At 39.8% G+C, this 27,207-nt stretch overlaps 1 protein-coding gene across 2 annotated transcripts in view; it reads right to left on the bottom strand.

Annotated features, from left to right (window-relative positions):
- The window catches only part of arhgap23a (Rho GTPase activating protein 23a), a 130,984-nt gene that overhangs the window by 87,973 nt on the left and 15,804 nt on the right, over positions 1-27,207 (bottom strand). Inside the window, exon 1 of one of the 2 annotated variants that reach the window (XM_072442920.1) lies at positions 16,371-16,486. The exons of the other annotated variant lie outside the window; for it this stretch is intronic. Coding sequence (XP_072299021.1) covers positions 16,371-16,424 — 54 coding nt within the window. The 5' untranslated portion in view covers positions 16,425-16,486. Of the gene's footprint in view, positions 1-16,370; positions 16,487-27,207 lie in introns of those variants that run through there. 2 annotated transcript variants of the gene reach the window in all.

Here is a 27,207-nt window from a genome sequence, read left to right as displayed (position 1 = left end):
TATCCTTTGACTTTTTAGGCCACACAGAATCTAAATATTGGAAAAGATTGCAATATTTGAATATATTTTTTGACACACAATAATTGTAGTTATTTTCAAACAAATATATTAATGTATTAGTTTATCAAAATAAACACAGAGACAAAACCAAGACTAAATCAAAGCTAATTTAGAGTGAAAAAGGGAAAATCATGAAGACATTTTTTTATGAAAACGTGAATGTTTTGACACATTTCTCATTGACAAAAATATGTATTATATGTACTAAGGCTGTGCCAATGTTAATGCTTATGTTCAGGAAGAAAATAAAAAATTAAATATAAAATCACAATCGAGCAATACGAGAAAAATAAATAAATATGTTTTAATCACATCGTCCAGCCCTACTTGAAGCTGTTATTGCAATGATGATGATGATAATAAATATAATATTCACTTAAGACCTTGAAAACGGGGGAATTATAGCGGCTACAACAATGACCTGTATTTAGCCTGTGGAGGAAGTGTGGGCGAGTCACGACTGCAGAGCCCGAGCTGCAACGGACAATTAAATGAACAAGTTAAAGCGTCTGACGTGAAAGTCAAGAGCCAAGGGAAAAGTCCTGTTCAAGCAATAAGATTAAGTGAGATGGAATGAATATATTATGACTTTACCAGGACAAGTTGGACATGGACAAGAACACATTCCAACAACATGGAATGGCTATCAAATCAAACCTCCCACATCTACATCACTCCACAACTACGACATTTTAGAATAGTAGTAGTAGTTTGTTAGTAGTAGTAGTAGTAGTAGTAGTAGTAGTAGTAGTAGTAGTAGTAGTAGTAGTAGTAGTAGTAGTAGTAGTAGTAGTAGTAGTAGTAGTAGTAGTAGTAGTAGTAGTAGAATTAGTAGTAGTAGTAGTAGAATTATTAGTAGTAGTAGTAGTAGAATTAGTAGTAGTAGTAGTAGTAGAATTAGTAGTAGTAGTAGTAGTAGTAGTAGTAGTAGTAGTAGTAGTAGTAGTAGTAGTAGTAGTAGTAGTAGTATCACAGTAACATTTTGGGCCATATAAAATATCCCCAACAATCAATTTCAGTTTCAATAAATTATGTAGTTAGTGCAACTACAGATGGATTAGATTTTTGTGAGAAATAACGTACCAGACTAGTACCAATCAGGTCTAAAGCAGAATTAAACCAGGACTAGACTAGTACCAATCAGGTCTAAAGCAGAATTAAACCAGGACTAGACTAGTACCAACCAGGACCGAACCAGAATTAAACTAGGACTAGTACCAACCAGGTCTAAAGTAGAACTAAACCAAGACTAAACTAGTGCTAACCCAGAAATAAATCAGTAAGCAAGATGTTTTATTAAATGTTTCCAATCAAATGGCTCGTGGGCCGGATTAAACTGCTTGGAGGGCCTGATTTGGCCCCGGGGCCTTATGTTGACTAGCCCTGACTTGGAGCATTCTCTCACTCTGATGTTGGACATTACACGAGGTTCTCACCCGACATCCTCTTTATTGGATCAAATTGTGTGGCCCAGTCAACAAAATGTCTTTTAAAGAAGAAGTTATATTTGTTTTATCTTTGTCCGTATGTAGCTAAGTTTTGTGTACAGTCCTGGTCACAGTACATGTTTTTTTCTTTTGACTAGAGATGTCACGATTTTTAGGTTAATCGATAACAATCTAGTCATAGACCATTTTAGAAGCAAAATTAAGTATTTTTCCTTCAATCTATCGTCCAAAAATAGACCTAAATGTAAAGAATATTTTTGTATCTGGGTATTTTTGTCTAATTTAACTTCATTTTGTCTTTCAGAAAGTACAATTTCACAAACAAACTTGAGGAACAGTTTCAACAATCGTGAATAATCGTTGATCATGATGTTTTTTCTCACAATAATCGTAACACTGCAATTTGACATCGCTCCCAGAAATATAACGTTGAGTGTTTTTGAGGTAGATGGTACCTTTTATGAATATTTGATCGTTTTGTTGGGAAAACATTGCATTTCTTACAGCTAAGACAAGATCAATTTTATGTTTGCAACCTTTATAAAATCTCAGTCCATTATCAGTATTCTTCGGAGAGATTAATTGCAGGTTATCGAGTGTTTGCCCTCTAGAATTTGGAGATACTTTGGACTCGCTGGAACGTCTTACACCTCATTCTATCGCAACGCTCTCTTCACTCCGTCGTGTCCAAACAAAACTCCACATAATTTGATGTAGTGCGCTCGTAATAATGTCAGGATGTTCCTCCAAGAACTGTACGCCTCCAAATGTTCGACCCGCACGACCTTTCTGGATTATTTGGCGACTCCTCTGCGAGTTTGTCCCGTGAATAAGCCTTCCGCTGGTCTCATTATTGCCTTATTGTGTTTTTTTCAGTATTTCGATATCTCTTTGTCACTTTTCCACGCTGACCCGCTCCCGCAATACCAGCGACGCTTGTTCAAAAACACAAAGGCGCCGTTCATGTATTCTTGCGAGTGAGATTCCGATCTTCACGGTGCTTTGGAAAAAAATGTGGGAGAAATGGAGACGTGGGTATGACCAAAACTAAAAAACACAAAAACTACGACTAAGAACAAGATTTTTTGCATCGAGAAACCCTTTTACCGTACTTTGAATTTCAGGAAAACGTTGTCGTTCTGTTAAATTCATACGTTTGCCGATCGTAAGCCAAGGTATAGAGCACAGTTTTCACAAAAGTGCTTTACAGAAGAGGAAAAGATGCATCCACAAACAAATTAAAACATAAATAATCGACCAGAGTCAGAGTAGAAGACTGTAAAGTTATTCACAACTTAATCAAGAAGGAACTGTACTGATAATACCTTTGTTAAATCATGGCTGACGACTGTAAAAAAAGGCAAAATTCCAAGTGTTTGTAAAGAAGTAATTGTGCGTACTGAACTGACGATTAGTGAAGATCAAAAGTGGGGAATTTGTTGTCATTTTTATGCAGCACAAGGAGATCTGGGCTTTAGAGAGTCAAATAAGTACATTCTATGACAAACTGTAGATATTAACTGATGACTAATGTGGCATAAGCATAAAGCATAGTTTCTAAATGATCGTACGTCGTGATAATGAACAGTATATTGCACTTCAGAATGTGTTCTCGTGACAGGCCTCCTAAAGTATGAAGTACTCTGATACTTCGTACCTTAATCATTCTTCAAGAGACGTATGAATCAATAGGGGTGCGCTAAAATATCAAAATATCGACATTTTGTGATGACAAATTTGGTGATAGGGTATCAATAGTGTGTTTTTTGGTATATTTGACATATTTTGTTGTTTGATTATGCATGACATTTGACATACTTATCAAAGTATTGGCGACTCAAATGGATGTATTTCATATTACATTTGTGCAGGTCGTGTACTGCTGTTAACGTCATATCAAAGTGCTCACTATTCACGTGGGAATCGCTGAATGTTGGAGAACTTTTCTTGTTGCTCAAAAATATTGGACTGAAATTAACAAGTTTCAGAACTTATGCATTTGGGCCTCAAAACTCCTGCCATGGACACAACCGATGGATATCTTTGGAACATACTCCTGGTGGAGCAGGGGAAAAGGCACAAAGATCACAAAAAAATGCGTGACACAGACGATTAAGGACTTGGACCGACATAATCATTGATTTACGTAAAATGAAATACAAAAAAAATCACATTTGTACTGAAAAACAAATTTGACCGACTTTGGACAAAATGTGACATATATTTTGTACTTTGTGTGCCTTAATTTTCCTTGAATGTCTTCTTTCTTTATTATTTTTTTATTTAATTTATTGTTATCTCCCGTGTTCGCTCTGGTCGCTTTGTTTCTTGGGTTTTACGTTTTTATATTGAGAAGAAAATGTCCTAAAATCGTGATAAATCGCAGAATATCACGTCTGCATCAGCTCTGTGTATTCGTTACTTTTACTCGTTTCGACAGATGTAATATTATTCCACGGTGACACAAAGCTCGCTCCCTGATTGGCTCCCAGCTGCTCGCAATGACATCGACGCCTTCTTTCGCCAGTTTAGCCTCTCCACAAGGGGGACAAGTGCGTAACAAGGGGGGTCCGTCGTCGCTGAACCTTGAACTCTGAACTCCGCCCCCCCCACAACCTCTGAACACGATTTTCTTTCATTGTCTTCTTTCTTTATTCATATTTCATTCCATTTATTGTTATCTCCGGTGTTTGCTCTGGTCTTGTTCCACGTTTCTTGTGCTTTTTGTTTTCTGCTTTTATATTCAGAAAAACGTAAATAGTGATAAATCGCACAGAACATCACGTCTGCACCGCGAGCCATGTGAGGGGATTCCACGCTCTATGTATTCATTACTTTTACTCGTTTCGACAGATATAACGAGTAAAAGTAATGAATAATTTCGACAGATTATTCCGCAGTGACACAAAGCTCTCTGCCTGATTGGCCCCCAGCTGCTCGCAATGACATCAGCGCCTCCTTTAGCCAGTTTAGCCTCTCCACAAAAGGGACAAGTGCGTAACAAGGGGGGTCCTTAGTCGTTGAACCTTGAACTCTGAACTCCGGTTCCCCCTAGCCTCCGAGCCCGATCCCAAAGGCAGATACGGATACGGCGTCTGCATTTCAGAGCGAGACCAGACCTGCTCGTCCATTCCTCGCGCGAGCGGGCCCTCGCCAGCACGTCAGCAGATGCATATTTCCCTGCGCCAAAACAAAACATCTCCTGGATACAGAGGGCGGTGACGCGTGCGCTGAGGTACGAACGGGCTAAATCGAATTAGCTCAAATGACACCGAGGGGGCATTGTGTCTAACCACATGCAAAAGGTGCAAATATAATCCATAAGAAATGCGACTTCAGTACATGTCACGCAGGAGTACCATATTTTCCGGAGTACAAGTCGCACCAGGCAAAAAATGCATAATAGAGAAGAAAAAAACATATACAAGTTGCACTGGAGTATAAGTCACATTTTTTGAGGAAATGTATCACTAAATCAATTGAATATTTCTTCCTCTGTGTCACTTCTAAACAACTGCCCAAACTCCAGAGGTAGAGGAAGTGCAGATTCTTCTTCTGTGTCGCTTAGAGCCTAGAACGCCCTCTTGTGGTAGCCAGTGTGAAAGTAACAAATATTATCACGTTTAAGTCGCTCTGGAGTATAAATCGCATCCCGGCCAAAAGTATAAAAAAGGTGCGACTTTCAGTCCGGAAAATACGGTATTTACTGTAAAGCAGTAGTCGCCATCTATTTTCTCGATTCTTCACACATGATGAGTAAAAATTCTCTTTTCTATGTCAAAGTTGTAGACGATAGACTGGCACTTTCAACACAATATAATAGTTCTTTCTTTATTAAACGTTGTGATTTTAGACTCGTTCTGATAAAGGTCAAGATCGTTCTAAAACTGTTCACAAAAGGCAGAATTTTGTCCAGTTAAAGTTGCTTTTTTAGTGTTCCGATACTAGTTTTTGCATTGCCTCTGATTTTTAATGCGTTTGACAAAGTAGAAGTTCAAAATATTTAGCTGGTTTAAGTATGAGCTGCATATCAGCCTGTGTCACACTTTTGCAGATGGACGAATAAACAATATTTATTTTAACATGTAAGAACTTTCGCTAAGTGCTGTTTTAATTAGAAAAGAAAAAGAAAAAAAAGAAAAATAAGATGCTTTTCTGAACCTGGTTAGCATAAAGTTTAAAAATCTCACTGCAGTAGTGTTGACACGATGCTAAAATGTCTATCTCAATTTCAATACTAAGAAATATTCCCGATACCAATTCCAATACCACAATAAGGTCAAGATTTTACACAATAAACTGATATTTTCTGCACAAAATTATAGCAAAGTCTTTATCAAACCCAGTGATCTTACACTAGATGTGAGAAAGTGCAATCTCATTCTAAAACTGTTCAAAAAAAGAGTAAATTGTGTCTTGTTTATATTTTATTTTGCAATCAATTCTGAGTATCTAAACTAGTTCGATACTAGTTTTAGTATCATTATGTATCTGAATTTCAGTTCTTTTGACAACCAAACAGTGCAGTAACCAAGAAAGTAGTAAAGAAGCAAGGCACTTGACTTAGGGCTCTTTCTACATTTAAACGCCAAACCAAACTAGATCAGTGGTTAGGATTAGTTTTATTAATTAATTAGTTTAAGATCGATCGATTTTGGGCTGTATTTCTTCTTCAAATTCTCGAGTATGATTATTCCAAAAGCATGGAGTGTCAGGATAAAAATGAGAGTCTCCTCACAACACAGAACACCAATGGATTGACACAACAAAAATATAACTGTACTACTACTACTGCTACTGCTGTTGGCGACTGTTTTGACCGTTTTATTCCCCAGCCCTTATCTCGCCGCATTCTTTTGCACGATCGGACACATGTTTCACACACAGGCAATTAGCTGAGGAAACGCTAGATCAAAACATGATAAACCGCTGCACTTTAAAGTCCTCCACGACTGCAATAACAGCAAAGCCACGTCGGAAATCAATCATTTAACTTGTTGACTGCTTTTAAGAGCCTTGCAGTGTTGAAATTGAGACCTACTTTCCACGATAGAAAAGTGGAACCAGATTAATCAAAACGGCATGGCTTCTTTCTCAACACAAAACACACTAAAAGAACTGCAACAAAACAAACAAAGCAACTATTTGTTCATTGTTCTGCAGCTCTGTGTGTGTTTTCTTCCCCCCCAGACACACACACAGCTGATCACCAATCAATAACAAAGTCAATATTGTATCGGGAGTTGAAACAGTATCTTGGTGTTGTGCTAAAATATTATTACCAAATATTACCAAAACTAGTGTTCTTATTCTTTTTGGCCATGACGTGTGACAAAAACGCCTCCTGCCGCCGTATTGTTCAAGTCTCTAATGTAAAAAAGGGGAAACTCCAAAGGAAACATCTAGTAATAAACCGAATTATCAGTATTACATTGGTTTTGTGGTGATTTTGAGCTTTTTTGAGTCCACGGAAAGCAGTTTGATTGATTCAGTGTGGCGCCGGTTGCTCTGACTGACATTAGTTGGCAAAAAAAACGACGGGAAAACAACACAACGGCAGAGTAAATGTAGATGCAGGCAAATTGACGGTAAACTGACTGCGGGGATCAATACGGAGGCTTTAGAGACACGGCTGCTGACAGAGCCGCTCCCATCCGAGTAAACAAGGTCAGCTCTGTCTGAACGAGCCAACTCTACTGTATTTGCACTGTATTTTCTTCATTTTTTTACACATCCATAGGTTTTAGCGACGGGAAAAATCAGCACAGCAATCAGAAATGACATGAACGGTCAAAGTAATAGAACAAAGAAGATGTGGGCCAACAAATAAAGCCAATAACCAGCAAAATGCAGCCAATGTTTATGTCAAAATACAATACGCATCTATTTTTTAGTTCATATTTCTTCCAATTTGTGTAATATGTTGAAAGTAAAGCTATTTATATGTCCTGAAGAGCTTTAAACAATAGCTAACAATAGGGCTAAATTAAGTCAATTTTCTAGATATCAAATGCAGTACAACCAACAATATGTTCAACTGCTAATATCGTTCTTTTTTTTTTTAATTCCGGCTTGATGTTACTAGTTTAATTATGTTTTAAGCACTCCTTTCTATCTCTCTGTGTCTCTTCATTACATCAGAAAGTTGTGGGAGATGTAAACAAATAAATGAATAGTACATGAAGTCATTATTGTAGATATCAACATGGCTACGTTTATTTTTTAGTTCGTTACAGTGCATCTTTTCTGCCTCCCACGGATAAACTTGTTTCGCAAATCGACCCAACCTTTAATCTCACATGTTTGTCTGTCCGAGTAAATATAATCAGCTTTAGAATAGCCATTTCCTCCCCCCCAATTTCTATTTTTAGAAGATATTGATTCAGTGCTAAGACGAAGAACCAACCAGACAAGCCAAGTATTCATGATTTTCCATACACGCAAAGCACTCGACTACATTCCAGTTCACATTTACCTAATATGAAACCTTCTTGTATATGTTTAACAAGCTAAAGTTAGCGACGGTTCAATCGTTTTCTAAAAAAGCCATGCATATTTGTTCATTTCTTGCACTTGTCTCACTCTTAATATGGATGAAGACGCTGCTTTGTCTCCGTGAATGTGATGTAAATAGTGCTCAAAAGTGCCATTCGAACACGTGTGTTTGAGGGTCCACAGCCCACGCAGGTTAATGACTGTACGTGGCGGAAGAGAGAAAGGCTGGAGGGGGGGGGTCCTGGGGGTCCCGGACCAGCTGCTAACGACAAGAGGAATGTGGAAGACGTGACGGAAGAGAAACAGTGTCTGTGGAGTCGTACCGAGGGAGATTCTCTGGTAAATCTAATCAAATATCACTATGTATTTGTAATAAAAGTGTTAAGTGGTAAAGTAGTCGTGTCATAAGAGTTAAACATGTTAAAGCTGTGATTTCGTAGCGGCGATTTAGGGTATTCAAAAGTACTAAAACTATAAAAGAAACTACCTGTAGATACACATTTGAGTATCGATACTAAATAATATGATAAACAGAACCAACTTAGGCCTTCTCAGAACAGTTTTAGAATCATCTCGAGCTTTAGCAGGACTAGTACCCCAAGTATTAATTATTTTGTGTTGAAAATGTCAGTTTGTTGTTTTAAACCCATACTTCAATAATAAGAGCGTTTCGAAATTCTCATCGTTGTATCGAAATCGAGTTTGACATTCCAGTATCGTGACAAGGCTTCTATTACAACTACTACAATACTTTACTCTCTGCTTAGCTTGAATATAGTATGAACTGTGCGTCAGTGATTTGTGTCGGTCAGAAGGGCCAAAGATGCAGATTGGCAGGTGTGAAGTGAAAGAATAATGCAACGTTAAGTATCTAAAAAGAGCCATTATTATGATCCAAAGCATTTTTATTATCGCTGCTGCAACTGCACACGCTTGCACGCAACTTCAATGTCTCGATACCGCAGTAATGGAGTATAAAACACTTTTTTAGGCAGCAGGTTGTCATTTTGAACACAAAATAATAGTAGTTACTTCCCACAAGCCGTCACTCTTATCATATTCAGATCAATCATATAACCTTTATATTTTTTGCTTGCTTACTTCCACAGTATAATGTTTTTCATGGTTCTTTTAGTGTTTTATAACTTATGACCATTGTTTGTTTGTGTTGTATTTAACTGCAAATGGCAAATGAACTAAACTTGAAACTTACTTTACTATTACTCATACTATAACTTACTATTACTATTACTCATACTATAACTTACTATTACTATTACTCATACTATAACTTACTATTACTCATACTATAACTTACTATTACTATTACTCATACTATAACTTACTATTACTCATACTATAACTTACACTATTACTATTACTCATACTATAACTTACTATTACTCATACTATAACTTACTATTACTATTACTCATACTATAACTTACTATTACTATTACTCATACTATAACTTACTATTACTATTACTCATACTATAACTTACTATTACTATTACTAATAATATAACTTACTATTACTCATACTATAACTTACTATTACTATTACTCATACTATAACTTACTATTTACTCATTCTATAACTTACTATTACTATTCACTCATTCTAGCCTTGATATAAATCCAGGTTATTATCAAAATGATCCGGAATTTTTTTTCAATACTTACGTTTTAGAATCGATTAAATTCTTGGAATTTATACGTTTTTTGACCCATTAACTACATTTACTCCACGTTTACATGTTTGGCACGTTGTTAAATATTCACATTAAAAGATGACATTGTTTACGGCGTTTCTGTGTGATGCTGCAATCATCCAGAGAATCATCCAGGTCAGCAAAGAAAAAGGGATTTCTGTCAAGAGGACTCAGGTTATCACTCATTCTTTAGTTCCTCCAAGCCACGCCCTTAAATATCTGCCTTTTGTTCACGGTTAGACGTTTTCAGAATCATCCAAACGCATTCCCAGACTCGTGAATATTGGCAGGATTTGCGCCGCGGCGGCCGGCGTCACGTGCCTGGTTCAGAGCATCTGCCAGCGCTCTCAGAAACCGCCTCCCTCTGCAGCCTCGCACATGTGTCTTCACTTAGAGCGGCCTTAATCAGCCCGGACCTGCTGACTTCACTGCTGCCTGTGGTCTGAGGGCCCGACGCGTCCACGCACGCGGCTCAGGGGCCATTAGCGGACCGGGAAAATATGCCTCTGTGAAGACTTCATTTGAAGCAACGGCGATCCAAGCAGGGGAGACGATTAAGCGAAGTCTGAACCATGTGGGGAATATATCTGCAGTAAATGGAGTTTTCTGACTAGTATTTTTTTGTATCCAGGTTCAATACACAGTGCAGGTCTTATACACGAACATTTGAGAGAGCACAAATATGAAATGACAAGAATAACATAAAACTTATAAAAAGACAGGTCAAAATTGTGGTGATTCAATCACATTTTCCCTGAAGTGATTTGTAATGAATAGTTAATAGATGCATTTTGGTTCAGTGCTGTACGTTAGATGATTAAGTAATCAATAACCGTGATTAATTAGGTCACAATATAATTGTAAAGACTAAAAAGGATTAAGAAATGTGATGATTTTAGATTTTCTGCTCAGCCTTTTCCACAAATAAGTAAACATAAATGTAACGTGCTTTTTAATCTTGTCGTTTGTGTCAAATCGATCATTCAGAAAGTTTGATTTCATAAAGCAGGTCCCACATTGAAGAGTGGTAATGCCTTAGATTAGAATACCAAGAAGGAAAGAAAATGAAGGAGTTAATTGTCGTTTTGAAGTTAATTTTCACGAATAATTCCTTACAATCTTACAATAATCGTTACACTAACATTTTGAATCGTGACATCACTGATGTGGGCTAAAGCTGAAAGATGAACAACAAAATGAGATGAAAAGGGAAGAGGGAGAGAGAGTGCAATTATATGAATAGAATGACATACAAGTTCAAAGAAGTAGAAGAAGAAGTAGTAAAAGTAGTAGAAGAAGTAGTAGTAGGAACGAGTAGGGCTGAAAGATGCTGGAAAGTTTACAATTTATGTTACAAAAATTGCTTCACTAAGAGGTCTCAAGCACGTTTTACACACAGCAAGACAGAATAATTTCTATATTGCCATTTTGATTCTACTGCAGTAGCTCTGGCCGCCGTGGAAACTGTATATCCTGCACAGAAGATGGCTCAGTGTGCTCATACTTCCTCTGTTAGTGTCTCAAGCCAAACTCAGACAGAAACGTGCAATCAGTCTTGTTTATTTTGTGCGAAACAGAGAAGCTCATTCGTCCTTTATCGTTTGGAATCAAATTAAACGTCACAATGTCTATTCCCCTTTCGATTTTCCCCGTAAACCGCCACATTTGTTTGTCCTTATTTGTCCGGGCGAAGGAACAGGGCAGAAAACACAGTGCAGCGTATTTAAATGATGCCTTTTCTTTTACTGTAAGTGCATTTGAGGCCAGTGCCCAGTAACCCAACCCTCCTCTGCCAGTAACAAGCCTGCCATTCAGCCATTATGTAAAAAAAAAAGAAAAAAAAGAAGCAAAAATCATTCCCGAGCCACAACGTGATCCTGATAAACGCGGAGGGCGGACTGCGACATCGACCGCCAGCCGTCTCAGGACTTTCATAACGGCGCGGCTCACGTTTCCCGGTATCAATGCGGCCGGCGGCACGTGGACCACTGCAGCTTTTAGGCCTGGCTCGCCTCTGCCCCGCCCTTCCGGCTCTATTGATCTCGCCGCGCAGCATTAGCCCGCGGCGGACGCTAACGTTATTACGGGGAAGCCATTACAGCTGCGTCATCCAGACCTCGGCCGCTCTGGAACGGCCAAAACAGATTTACTCGGGAGAGCAGCTGACAAATTAGGGTTTAATTACAGGGAATTGAGTGATTTCGAGACGCGTTTTAGCAACTGTAGCTCAGTTTTCATGTGCATTAAGTGGCTGGATGAGGTGTGTTCATTTTTCTTTTGACACTTGATACGTTTGGTTACAATAAAGACTCCACAATGTAAGCAAAATCACACCACGAACTTAAATAACACCTTCCTTTTTTAATCTAAAAAAGTCGTGATTTTCTTCATCTAATTCTTACTGTTAATACTGTTGTTTTAATGCGTTTGTATTTTACTACTGTTTGCAGTTTTGAATCCAGTGGTGGAATAGGAAAAGTACAGATCACCAGAGCAACAAAAAAGGTCAAAGTAAAAGTCGCATACAAAAGATCTAGCCAAGTACAATTTTAAAAGAAAAAAGGAAAAGTATTTCACCCAGATTTGGAAAACTATTGATATGTGGAACATACTGATTTTTATTACAGCAGCAGCAATTTGACATTAATTTCCTATTTTTTTGTAATGAATTTTGTGTATATATTTTTGTTTGCTGGGACTTTAACTCAAAAGGAGAATGTAAACATAGGACATAGGTTCAAGACAGGTTCAAATATGTAAAAGAGTATGAAGTAGTTAGCTGCTCTCAAATGTAGTGAACTAAAAGTAAGGAGCATACAAATTACTTAGTACAGATACCTAAAAATTATACTTTTATTTGTGTACTTAAGTTACTTTCCTTTGTTTTAATCTGTGAAAATCTCTGTGAGTCTTGCTCTGTGGAATTGTACTTAATTACTCTATAGTTAAACAACTTTATTATAACCTGGTCCATATTATACATCAAGTTAAAAACATATTAGAAAAACAATAAAACAACTAGAAATGGAGCAGCTCATATCAAGAATTTGAGTTCAACTACCGTATTTTCCGGACTATAAGTAGCACCTTTTTCATAGTGTGACTTACAATTATATTTATACTTAGTTTACTTATAGTTATACTCCAGAGCGACTTATATGTGATATTATTTGTTATTTTCACACTTGCAACCGCATTTCATACTCCAGTGCAACTTACATATTTTTTTCTTCTCTATTATGCATTTTTTGGCTGGTGCGACTTATAGTCCGGAAAATACGGTATGTATACTTTCAAATATTTGTCTAGAATAAGTACTGGAGAGCGAGTTGATCCAAACAAACCTAAATATGCAAGAATAGCAAGTAGGAAAAGAGAAAACACAGTCCAGCCATTTCAAGTCAATCAATCATGATAAATGACTCAGTTGTTCCCGATCGCGTCAAACTAACGAAACATTTTTTAAAAGTGTTGTTTGTCCCAACTCGTTTACCCCTTGTTGTTTTTAATTTAGAAGTTCTGGCCGATATTCCGACGGGACAAATTCCTTCCGCTCGGTGCGTAAAGACAGGTGAAATTAGCTTTGCGGAAAGACTAAATTAAAGCCGGTGGGTGTCGGCTAAAATATGCCGGGGTCAAGGGTCGGGTATGGAAAGGGCCGGACGCCAAAGACACAGGAGCGTGAGCCCGTAGTGGAGTATCGTAGGCACGTTTTATTTGCCAACGCCGATTAAGCAGGCCAATTTTGCGGGCTCAGACGCAGCAGTATCCGGCGCACTTACTACCGGCTGTGTGGGGGATTTTACAGCAGCTCCGTGCGGCTGGAATTAAAAAGATAAAAGCCGAATCAAACGCGCTCGCAGGCAACGCGCTATTAAGGTGACGTAGAACCCAAGTGGTCCTGTTATGGGCGCACGGCGAGGAGGAAACGGTAAAAACTTCTCGGGGGAGGAAAAAACTGGGAGGTAGAAAAAAGTGCCGAGTGAGCGAGACGTTTTAGATGAGATTAACGCATTAAAACACGAGCGTTTGTGCCGATGGTGCCAGTCCCAAACCTGGTGTAATGGACAGGATTAGCTCATGTAAAAGTTCAGCTAAATCGTTGTAAATCATGGCACGCACATGTATTAATACTATATAATAATCCTAAATGCAGGTCTATTTGTATATGGACAAGGCCGGTATACTTTATTATTTATAGGTTTTAGTCCTGTTATGTCATGTTAAAACTAAACTCTAAACACAATTTATGCTTTGGCCTAGACCAGATCATGTCGTGCATTCGTCCTATATTTCTTGCTTACCGTTATAATATCATAGGTACACACGGCTTGTACAGGTATTTGCTCAGCTGAGATTGTTTTAAATAGCGTTATAGACAAATTTGACATTGCTGGGGGCGCCATTTTGAGGGCTTTTACAATGGAATTTGATCTATAATACATCATAAAGTGTGAAAGAAGTACAAAATTAGCCTTCAACGTACAGTATGTGCTACAAAAGTTCAGTTTTTGTGGCCTCTGTGTCTCTTTGAATAAGTTTGGGACGGGAATTTGCAAAAATAATAATAGTAATAAAATCAAAAAGTGGCCAAACTGATGATTTACAGAAAAGGTTGTGAAGTAAAATGAACCCAGGGTAATACCATAAGCTTACAGAGTTGTACTAACACAACACGCATGATAAGCAGAGCATGTATCTTCAAACGCCTTGACCTGCTGCACATTGTCGAGATTAGACCGAAAAACCAAGACGCCGCGAGTTGTTTTCACTCTCGTTACAAGCGACTTCTCCAACGACACCCACGGAGCGCCGCGTTGCCGTGTTTTTTTTGGCTAAAATGCTGTGGTTTAGGCCCGAAAGCGATGGAGATCCCCTTTGAAGATGCGGCCAATTATAATAATGGCGTGTTCAAAATTATAAATCGCTTGCGGTCGCGGCCACGTTTTGATCTAGAACCCAGAGGAGTCAAGGTCTGTCAAAATACTTACGAATGGCTTGTAAAATGTATTTATCGCCATGACAACATAAAAATAAAGCGTCGAAAAGTGGGCTTAAAACACTCTTTTCCACTGTCACATCTATTTCATTGTATATCGATGCCCATGTTATTCAGTACTACGCTTTTAGTAATGATCTGAGGGGTCTAGGACTTACTTTTATGCATGAAGCTGTCTTTATTTTGCCTGGAATGTTCCACAATATGGCATTAAACTTAGCTTCCTTACGTTTAACCAGTTAAAGCTGATTTTATGGCTCAAAAATACCACCTTTCAAACAGTGGTTTCCAAAGTGAGGCTCACGATGTACCGAGCTCATGAGACGATTGAAGATATATATTTTAGTTAATATTATGACACTGTATTTTATCTTATTTCACACTGATAAATGAGGTATAACATAACACAATAAACCAGGCAACCAACCACATTTACACCGGATTTAAACTGTGTTCACAAATTATTACAAGCATCAATTTCCTTCTGTCGTGTTCAGGGGGTCCGGGCCTGGAAACCCCTGCCACAGACCTGACGTGTAACTTTAGTTTAATGCCGTACTGGAACATACAGTACGGGCAAAGCATCTCCATTACAGAGCACACGTTTGAGTCGTTTCCCTCTTTGCCCGAGTCTCGTTTAAGTACAGCTTTGCACACACACACAAAACATACATCATCATCATCATCACACAGTGGAAGGAGAAGCTCGCGGCGATATTGCGACACGACGACGACCGCAATCGCCCACAGCCCTAGACAAACAATCCCACATTCACACAGTGGACAGGGTCAGGCCGGGCAGGCGGGCGGGCGGGGGAACAGACTGGTCCCGTACGCCGAGGGTCCAGTGCCCAGTCAGAGACCTCCGCCCCAGTGACATGCACCTCATGACTCCACACAATGACACACAGCCGCTCATGGTACATTCCCGTAGTCACACACATGCAATTAAAGACATACCTGGAGATTAAGCGCAGCAACAAAGACGGGACACATACACGGTGGTCAAATTATTAACCTTAAGGGCAGGAAAAATGGTTAAAAAAGACAGATTCCAACAACTGGCAGTGTGTGTCTAGTGTGATTTTGAGTCATAATAAGCATACTAGAGTCATTAATCAGATTTTCCAAGTTGAATATAAGTCTAGAGAGATGTATGTTTGGCTGAAATGACAAAAAATGACAACGATGATTCCGCTGTAGTCGTTTTGAGGCACAGTCTGTGTTTGGGACGTCCCGCGGCTGCTCTGACAGCCTGCTGCAGCGCGAGGCGGACAAAAGACTGCGGCAGCAACAAGCCACGCGTAAAGACGAGTCCGGATCAGTTTGATGGACGTATAAAACGCGTCATTGTGAAATACACGTACGGCACAAGCGACGCGCGCGCTACTAACCAGGCAAAAGAAAGGAAAAAACGGGCAGCAGCAGGACAAAACTTTTGCTTAGCTCCTCGGGTCCCCGCGCGGTACATACACAGTGCATCGTGTGTGTGTACACAGCGGGCTACGTAAACGAGTGGTAATCCTCTTAGGCAATCACGCTTTCTGACCAGCCCCGGCGCGGCGGCGTGTACTTTCAGGAGGCTCCGCAGGGAAAAAACGTGCAGGTAACATAATAATATAACGGTGCCGCCGGCAGCGCGCGCGGTACTTACGTGGTTCTCAGCGTAGGGTGGTATTCCAACAAGGCAAAAGGCAACTCCATTCATTGGATAACGCGAGCTGTTCCTCTGCGACAGGGAGAGGCAGGTTTTCAGTGGCCCCGAGAGCGACTATAGACGCGGGGCAGACGCGGGGGTCCGTGCGCAACGAAAGCTAAAGCGCTCCGACTCCAAAACTTATACGTCCAAAACTCTTCTTCTCCTGCTTCCTTCCTTCCTTCCTTCCTCCAAAAAAATAAAAGAAGAAGAAGAGAGGCCCACTCAGTTCCCGTTGTTTCGGGCTGTTCCCCCCGCCTCCCCCTTCTTCTCCTCCTCTTCTTCAGCAGCGGGACATGGGCTAAATCCTCCGTGTGCGCGCGGCCTGCCTGGAAACAAGAGCCGCCGCGGCGCGCGACAACACGCGCCACGGGAAGTGCCGGAAGCGCTCCTTCAAAGTAAAGGCGGGGAAAAGGTGACGGGGCAGTCCGGGGTTGTTGTTTTTTTTTTGGGGGGGGGGGTGCTCGTAATCGGACAATGCTTGGCTCTGATTTATAAATACACCGCGAATAGAGAAACAAACGAGTTATTTTGGGATTGTAAAATAGTGGCGTTACAAGGAATAAGGTAAAACGAGAGCGTGTTTGTCATGTATAAACAAAACACTGGGGCTATTTTCCTTGGAACAGCTTCAAATGAGGCGATTTCATGTGACTAGGCGATTGGTTGGAGTGATAAAACGCACAAACAGATTTAATGAATAAACGGATGTCATAGTCGTGCGTTATTGTTGTTGACTTGACGTTGTGTCCCGCGCGGAGGCAGCTCCATGGCGGAGGCACATTACACAGGGAGCAGTTGGTGCAAGAGCGCGCTCCGCCCTGTAGGCCGCGGTGTGAGGGCTCCCTCTGTCTGCAACATTAACTGCACTTATCATGCCACAGAGTCACAGAAAAAGTAAACACACATTTAGAATGACGATAAAGGAGGTATTGGGATAAAGGAGGTATTGGTATAACTCAAACGAACAGCCTCATGTCACAGGGTCAGGTATTATGTGTAGAGTAGGCTACTAATATTAATCATCACGTACAATCACAGCCTATTTGTGAATGCTAATAATCTTCTGTAAACTAAACTCTTCTCTTCTGCCATGAAAGAATGTCCAATTTGACAAATTTAACAATCACTGGGACAGATGGGCCGAAGTGACATTATATTTCCATTTGATTTAATTGTACTCTCTCTGGTCTTTCGCTTGTTCTTATTCTCTTTGTTCACTTTGTTATGTTAATATTAAACATTAAAATAAAAAGATAAAACAAAATAAAAAAAATGTCAATTTTTTTGTTCAAATTGATTTAATATAACACTGTATAATTTCTGAACATAATATATACACTCAAAAAAAAAGGTAAACTTTAAACTCCCAGATAGTGGCACGGACATTATATGCCACATTGTTTTAACTAAAAGGTCTGATTTGGTCATGTTTTAGCAAGTTAAAAGAAAAAATTGTGCCGCGATAAAAATTAAAAAAAAGGGTGAAAAACACTGCACTAAACAAGAACTTGCCACTTTGAGGTACATTTTTAGCCCTACATTTCTCCCACATCCCGACTGTGTTTGTAAATCAGAAGTTCTGGGAATTGTGATGACAGATTTGTATTTTTAGCTGCATAAATAATGACAGTGTGAGTCAATAGAGAAATGAAAGGAAGCTTACTCGTCAGTGCCGTAAGAATAGGTTTAGTACAAATACATCATAGGCTGGCCTACTGGGGAAATTCTTATCATTTGTCACTCCTGGACCTGGCCCAATGGAAAAACAAAATGAGCCTATGATAATTGCAGCTTAATCTTTTATCACCGACCTCTAGCCTGCAATAAAAGCACAGGAGAATAGTGTATAGACAATCAAAATTACTGCAATGTTTACCAGAAATGTTGAAAAATTAAAGTTAGCTCAAACCGAAATGGCTTTTAAGTCTATATTTATATTAGCTTCTGGAGCAAAGAGCAGGTTTTTATGCTACTTATCACTTTGTTTGGTTGGATAGTAATTGTGGAAAAAAATGTATCATAGTTTTACATCATCCAAGTGGCAATTTGTGAAGAAAAGTTGGAAAATAAGTAGAAATTCGGAGACACATTCATGAATAGGGTGACTCAAAATTCTCAAACTTATGTGCAAGGAACACATTTTTCTGAGCCTCCAAACATTATTTTAACTAATACAAGTTGTTTTCATGTACGGTTTCATGTGTGGTTTCATCATTTCCAATCAGACAGTAAAATTGTAAACCACAAAAATTGCCACACTTTGGTAAATGTTTTTCGCAAAAATCCAAACACAGTGACCTTAGCTGTTTTTTAGTAGAACAAGAATCGTCTAACCTGTCAAAGAAACGTAAAATGATGGCTACGCTGCACTTCTCAGGACTCCTCATCTGCATGAGTAGTGGTCTACTTTAAAGCCCTAAACTTCAACGTGTAAGTTATGCTGCAGATAAAACAGATAAAACCGGGGTCGTATGTAAAGGTAAAGGGGATATATGGCTGTAATGTTGGTGTGACAGCTTGAAACTGAGCTACATGTGGCTGCTATTATCGCGAGGGAGCAAGTGTCAGAGCCACTTCAAAAGCCCGTGAGCCTAATGGACGACACAGACAACAGAGCAGCTTAGATACATTCAGCGCAGAGACTTCCCACGGCTGCAGAGCTACAGCGACTTAATGTGTCCAAGTATTATCATTACCACGACTTAAGTATTATCATTACCACGACTTAATGTGTCCAAGTATTATCATTACCATGTCTTAAGTATTATCATTACCACGACTTAATGTGTCCAAGTATTATCATTACCACGACTTAAGTATTATCATTACCACGACTTAATGTGTCTAAGTATTATCATTACCACGACTTAAGTATTATCATTACCACAACTTAATGTGTCCAAGTATTATCATTACCACGACTTAAGTATTATCATTACCACAACTTAATGTGTCCAAGTATTATCATTGCCACAACTTAATGTGTCCAAGTATTATAATTACCACGACTTAATGTGTCACCTTGTGTCTCCATGGAGATAGATTAGCTTAATGCCATACTGTGGAACATTCAAGGCAAATCAATATCCTATAGTGTAAGTAGGTGCATCCTCCTCTGGAAAAGAACCTTTAAAGAGACTTGGGCTGAACACAAACCTATCCTGGACTAGAGCAGGACTGAACCTAGACTAGAACCAGACCAAACCAAGTGGACATCCGGACTAAACTGGGCTCGAACCAGGACCCAACAAGGACAAGATCATCCGCCATTGCCTCTCGCTTCTTTTACAGAAATGCCATCCTGGGCCAAAAGCTTAGACAGGACACTCTCCCTAAGACCTGGCTCTGACCTTCTCTCATCTCTCACTCAGACCCATTTCAGCCAGATAATTCCCATATGTCTTTCCAAATCCGTCCTGGTTCAGGGCAGTGGACTTGAACGAGCTCCGGGGCTCTGTGGAAATCCACCAGAGCCCAGTGGGACTTAACTGAGGTATCCCGGTCTTAAGGTGGAACGGGCAGATGGTCCGTCTTTAATGTGCACAAAGATAGGGATTCCAAAGTCAAGAAGAGGGTAAAGAAACGTTTTGCATGAAGATAACGCGTCTGGGGAAGCGTCTGGGACTCACCACAGTTAAATAATAATCATCGCAGTCTACAAACGTTGGCTCGGCAGTTTTTATTTCAGCTTTCTCTCAAATAGGGCTGCAGCCAAGGATAACTATTACTTTTTTAAATGTTGGTATTTAGATTTTTTAATGTGAACAAACAGAACAAGAAGCAACAGAACAAGAAATGAGATTGAAAGGAAATAAGAACTACAATGTCAGTCCTAGTCATTGTTAAATGTTTCCATGTTTAAGTCATTTTTTTCCCTTTTATAAATGTCCAAAGTTATCTCAGTCCAGTCCTTCTCAGTCCCTGTCATCCATTTCTTTGTTATTACCTTTTTCACTGCATCCAACAGCTCCACAGGTATCCATTAATCATCTCCATATCGCTGGTGTTCTACATCCGAGGCTCTCAAAATGCATTTTAACCAAATAAAGGTTCAAATATGGTGACTGAAGGCTACTAGTGAACAATTGTTGACGTTTTTGACTTAACAATGCTGCGGTCGTTATAAAAAAGTCTTTTGGCATGTGCTTTAGAGTCTGTGAAGTCTAGTTTACGATTACGACGATCAAACTACAATTGGGATGATTTCAATATTCATAGTCACGATCATGAAGGATCATTGACTTTTAGGATGGGGGAAAAAGTGGGTAAAAGGTAAAGGTAAAAAATAAACTCCATGTCAGCAAGACGCCTTCTTTCTTTCTTTAACGTTACGTCGGTTTTATTCCGTATTACATGTGTTTTCTATTCGTGCAGACGCAGTGATAAATCAGGCTCGCCCCCTGCGTTTTAGCGCCGCTGCCTCCTCCGGAGCTGAGGTCTGTCCACGCCTCGTCCAGGATCACATGTACAGACAGACTCGGGGTCCACATAAATCCACTTGTCATTTGCGTCATAAATAAAAGGGCCTCGTTTGATTAATAGCAGAAGTGAAAAAGTGGGAAACAGAAAGAGTAAACCCAAGATATTAAGCAATTCGACACATGTACTAAAAATGATAATAATACATTTAGATTTGCCAAAAGCCTTCCAAAAGACTGGAGTTGCAAATTAATTCAGGCTGTAAGCACTTTGACACCAGCATCAGATAATTAAATGCTAATCTGTGTATGCTACAGCTTAATGTTTCTGGAAAAATATCTAATCGCGACGGTTCTGGCGACTGCGATTAGATTTACGATTCATATTTCAATAGTAGGATTCTGCTTTATATTTATTATTTTGTAATTACCTTTTTTTCAACATTTCATGAAACACAAAACGTGGAACACGACCAGACCGAAAAGAGACACACAAAAAAAGAACGGGGAATGGGAACAAATAGTTGTCCCACCTGGTCCAAAGTCTGATAACAAAGTCTACATTTTAAAGGAGAATTAACATTTGAGAGAAGACTGAAATGATGATGTAATGTCTTTTCTTGGTCTTGGATGTTATCAAATAAATTCCCCCAAAAGGTATACTACAGTGCAACTTATATGTGTTTTTTTTTTTTCTATTATGCATATTTTGGCTCTGGAGCGACTTATAATCTGGAAAATACGGTATCTTGGAGCCCTGTCGTTCATCTATCCTTTACTAAATAATAACAATAATGTACACCAGATGCATCTTCCTCCCTGCTAATAGTCACTTGGCTTCGCTCTGGGTCAGTCCTGGTCCTGACACACAGCCGGGGGCCACTCCAGCTCATCGTGCGCGACTGTGCGGAGCTCAGCGAGGGCGACCGTGATCTGACCAGACACCGCCTCGCTCGCCGTGCCCCGGGGCGGAATCCGGGGCGCGCGGGGAGCACCCGGAAGAGAGAGGGGGACCAGGCGCCCTCCAGCTATGACGTCATCCCAATTCACAAGGGTCATCCCATTTATTTCCTCGCACGGCCGCGCCCAGACACCCACAGCCTCCTCCCTGTGTGTCCTCGTCCGCATAGGGGAAAAAAATAGGATTTCTCTGTGGAAGTCGCATGTTAAATGATGATTGCAGCAAAAATGAATTTATTTTATGCTTCTAATATTTATCTATGAACTAACACAGTTTAATTTGATTTATTTTGAGACAGTTTTATTCATATTTAGGTTCTTCCTATATTGATCCTATATAGAGATTTTAGTAGTATTGACAAAAATCCCATAAGTAATTCAAATTTTGACCTTTTTGTGCAGGGATTGGTCTTGATGTAGATCTAAACTTTAATAAAACTATCACTTTGTCCATAAGATTACGTTCCATTGTAAAGATAATATATTGAGCATGTTTCCTGCTGTAAAAATCAAATTCGAGGGGTTAGAGAGGGTTTAACCAGCACCAAAACAGTACCAACTAAACTCTAAATCAGAATTCAACTGGGCTCAAACCATGATCAAACGAGTACAAGTGTGAACGCACCCAAATAGATAGAACCTAGCCCAAGTTTAGACCTGTTATAATCCTGTTATAGACCTGGTTTAGATCTTACTGCACTCCCAAACCCCAATATGTTCACGACAGCTTCTAAAACTCTTACAATACCAGTCCTAAAATTCCATACTCACATCACATCATCAGCATAAATCATTATTAATGGTCGACTTGATTAAATCTGACATTCCAGGAAATGGGAAGCGACGGAGCAGTTTAGACTACTCAGTTCTAGGCCACGTCACGCTGCTTTCTTTGCCACTCCAATTGTTTTAACATCCTCGGACGGCTCATTTTCTGGTCTCGAGCTCTCTCATATCCAGTTTCAGTCCACTTACTCCAAGTCGCTGTCTCAAACTAAAAGCCAATTACGGCGTATATACGGTGGAACAGAAGCTCAAGTTGATATCATACTGTACCTACGGCATAATGACCATTTTGGAGGATTGTTGGGGACATATAGACCCTTCCATGACCTACATTTGAATTAGAGATGTGGAGGTTTGTAGACAGCGCAGACAAATGACGAGTAATAACAGTCAACATCAAACTTCAAGCTCCTTTATCTAAAGTTCACTCGTTGAAGTTGTGTTGCTCGGTGAAACAAAAGCAAAGATTTATCGCTCAAACTGTTGGCGTTCGCTGCATTTTTAGCGTTATTTGCCCAGCGCAACTTCAGATTTTAGAAACGTTTGCGCGGTCGTTAAGTATTGACGCTATTTAAGTCACGGCGTCGATTGCTACATGAAAACAGCCCCGTTTTTTTTCATAGCGCGCAACGTTTGGTGGCTAATGCTAACCCTCCCATTGAAAAATGTGTTGGAGCTCGTTCCAAACACGGGAAGCGTCTATGTCCCGATTTGCCAATAGCCACAGTTCAAATCACAATTTCGGTTTGACGAATGCTTGCAGTGTTTCATTATTTGCTCGCCAATATGTTGCTCTTGTCATTTAATAGTCTTTAAAACAAATAACTGCGACTGTTGAAGAACCATTAAACCTCGCGCTCGACTCGGCTCAACTGCCGAGCGTTTCTTTCTTTCCATCTCTAGCACTTAGCAAATCTAATCACTAAAAAGTAACCGTATTCTCTGCTTCTGCAAATGCAATAAGAGGCGGGTTATCATCACGACAGCTTTGCAGATAACGTGGAGAGGGCTGCACGTTGAACAGCTGTAGGAAACCGTCTGTGTGTGAAACAAATGTGCAATGTTAAGCTGCTGATCTTAAGAGAGACAAATTGGCTTTTTTTCTACTATAAAATGTTTTCAAATGTAAAAAGTCTGTTTTAATTGCCTCCATGAACAACTCGATGTGTGTGATGGTGTAATTAATTCATTTTGACCCACAAAGAGTCACGAAACACGGTTCAAACCTGTAACATGCACTTGGGCCTCAGGACTCCTGCCGTGGACACAATAAACAGTCACTTCTGGAACGTAGTCGTGGCAGCGGCGAAAAAGGTCCTCACAAAATGACACAAATTGCATCGATGATCAAGGACTGGACAGAAATTACTTTAAACATTTGCAAAATAGAAAAAAAAATCAATATTCTGACAAATTTGAACGACTATGGACAAAGTGGGACATTTGTTTTGGTTTATGTGCGCCTTCATTTTCCTTTTCTTTTCTTTCTTTTGTCCTCTGTTCTCTCTCTGGTCCTGTTTTGTTTATTTGTGTTACTTTTAAGTTCAATATATTTGTAGAAATGAAAATGAAATAAAAAATGTAAAAACAAAAAACCTATAACCTAATCGCACCACATTAAATTACAAACTAAGCAGAGAAAAATTCAGAGAAAAGATCAGTAAAATAAATATCAGTCATTTCTTTATGTTGGGTCATAGATTCAAATTCAAAAGGGAAAATTTCACAGCAAATATGATAGATTCACGCACTTCGATGGATCACTAATTCCTTGCTTTGCTAAATATTTCACTCCGGATTTAAACTGTTGAATTTAACGGCTTAAAAAACTATTTAAATTCAATGGTGGATTTATCATTTCGAATTTGTAAATTGACAAAAACACAAATAAAAAATCTACCGTATGTTGTAAAATTCAGTAAGTAATTCAAACTTGTCTTTTCAGGGTTAAAAGTGAGAGCGAATTTCTCACTTTTAACCCTGCAAAGACAAAAACAGTTTGAATTACTTATTTAAAAGTGAAAATCTGCAGAAGCAAACCGTCTTCAGTATCATGGCCTGTTGACATAACTGTGAGGAGGTTGCGGGACGTCCTAAGTGGAGTAGAAAGGGGGACAGAGCTGTAACCTCCCCCGTTCCTCTCTCAGCGGGACACGGGGGCAGCACGGTGTCTGTCGGGACAACTGGCACGAGAGCAGGAAACAGCTGATGGGTCGCACAAAAGGGCATTGTTACGCCTCCACACAGTTTACATACGAATATCAAAAGAGTCGCCTCAAAGCTAGGTTACTGTAATGTCTTTCTGCCAGATAATACTCAGATACAACTTGTTACACGTGTTGTTACATTTATTTTGTGCAGTAAAACACGAGTAGCGATGTTGTGGCCAAGGCAAATGTTGAGTTCAGTTTAAATATTTCATCCCAAATGTTATATTATGTTTCAATATTTCATTTGAACAGTCCGTGGTTCTGAAACTGTTCACACCAAGAACCACAATATAAGAAACATACAAAATTGGGACAAAACTGGGGCAAAGATGTGGAAGTAAAGCTGTTCTGGATCAGATCTAAACCAGGACTAGAACTGTGACGAACAAAGTCTACACCAGGACTAAACTCTGGGTCCAAACCAGGACAAGTGAACGAGACTTAACCGGATCCAAACCACGACAAAACCAGGTCCAGTCATAAAATAGTGACAACGCCAAGGTCAAAAAAGAGCTATACAACTGGATCTAACGTAAAAGACAAAAGGTTTTAAAGTGCCCCGTACAGGTTGGACGACTCGTTGAACTAAAATGCAGTTATGATAAATACATAATGATAAAAATTGTAAAAAGCTTATCACAGAATAGCCAATTTTTTAGGTTTATAATTTAACTTCCTGTTTGTAATTGATGACATCACACTAGGAAATTACCCAGCAAATGGTGTGTATTCACCATTTATTATTCACCATTCATTCACAATTCCCTATTAAATCACAATTTATTCACAACTTATTCACCATTTATTCACCATTTATTCACCATTTATTATTCACCATTTAGTCTTTGTTCTTGCCATGTTTCTTATTATTCTTATTCTTATTAATCTTCTTGCATGGTCATTTTGCCACAACTCGGGCATTTTTGACCCCCTGAACATTGATGAATGTCACCAACCAGGTCACCGAGGCTCTCTCTCTCCCTGTTTCCCTGCTCAGGTCAGTGCAGAAGGTGCCAGGATGTGACACTTACAAAATAAAGGCCTCTGTGTTTTACAGATACAGAAGGAGTTTTATTTTGACATAGCCTGACAGTGACAGATGATTGTCTAAAGAATAAAGCCTAAAGAATAAGGCCTAAAGGATAAAAGCCTAAAGAATAAAGAATAAAGCCTAAAGGATAAAGCCTAAAGAATAAAGCCTAAAGAATAAAGCCTAAAGGATAAAGCCTACAGAATAAAGGCCTCTGTGTTTTACGACGCAGAAGGACCGCTATAAAACACCAAGGAGAAGAAGGCGAACACGACAGACGGGTTTCAGGAGCTTTGCCGTTCACGATAAATAAGGTGCGTCTCAGAAACAAAAGGCAAAAAAATGCCCAACCGTTGGAGAAGGTTTTGGAAAGAGTTGCTGCAGAAGCCGAAGAGAAAGGACAAGAACACGGAGCCGGGGGACGAACCCGCCAAACAGGTGACGTCACGTCAAGCTGAGCGACAGGCGGCCGAAGGGCGTTTTCAGGAGGAGAAGGAGGACGAGATGGAGAGAACGAAGCAGGAGGAAACGGAGAAGAACCAAGAGCCAGAACTGAAGGAGAAGAACATGTTGTGTGGACCTCCTTCTGACTAGGGCTGGTTTGGACTTCAGATCTGCACGTACGTCCTGAAGATGAGTGTGTCATGGTCGCCGTCTGATCTGGTGATATGTTTTGTCATGTTTTCTATCTCTGCTCCTCTTTGTTTCCCTTGGTTTTCCTCTGTTCTGAGCGAGATTGTCCACGAAGCCCCGTCAGCTTCAGCATTCAAGCGTTTTTGAGATTTTGATTCCTATTCTGACCCTGATCTTTTTGCCTGTTCCTCGTGATCCTGTTCGCCGTCATCGACCCTGGACCGTCCTGAGTTTCCCTTCTGCCTGACCTCTGACTTTCCTGTTTGCCCGTGTACCGAACCTGGAACGGATTACCGACTACGACTCTCGCCTGCTCTGACACCGCTGAATGCCGGATCTGACCCCCGCTGGCTGGAAGGACCTGTCGTCCTGACGTACCAGTGACTTATACTTTACTATTTGTGCCATTAAAGACCGTTTAATCGTCGCCTGTTTCCAGTTCTGTCATTGGCTCCGTTCTGACGTTCGTGACAAGAGTGTAGAGCAGGGGTGTCCAAACTTTTTTTAGTGGGGGCCAAACACACTAGAGGTGACAAATTGACGCATGAATACTGTGTGTATTTCTAACTCACCTATGATGTGAAGAACATTGCTCTCAGTGGGAGCAGTGATGCCGTCATGGCCGGAGCTCCATCCGTTGTTACTAGAGCTTGTCCCATTTAAGCTCCATATTTTAAACTGTCGCTGACTCAGCTTCAAACATATCTTTTCCCGTCGTCGTGCCTTTTAGGCTCATCATATCAAGCAGCTCCTCC

This window comes from Eucyclogobius newberryi, unplaced genomic scaffold (genome assembly GCF_026437365.1).
Source record: "Eucyclogobius newberryi isolate DKJ021-1_F unplaced genomic scaffold, fEucNew1.0.hap1 SCAF_13, whole genome shotgun sequence".
NCBI classification, from domain to species: Eukaryota; Metazoa; Chordata; class Actinopteri; order Gobiiformes; family Gobiidae; genus Eucyclogobius; species Eucyclogobius newberryi.
The sequence above is the reverse complement of the archived record's forward strand: the minus strand, read 5'-3'. Positions and strand labels throughout refer to the sequence as shown.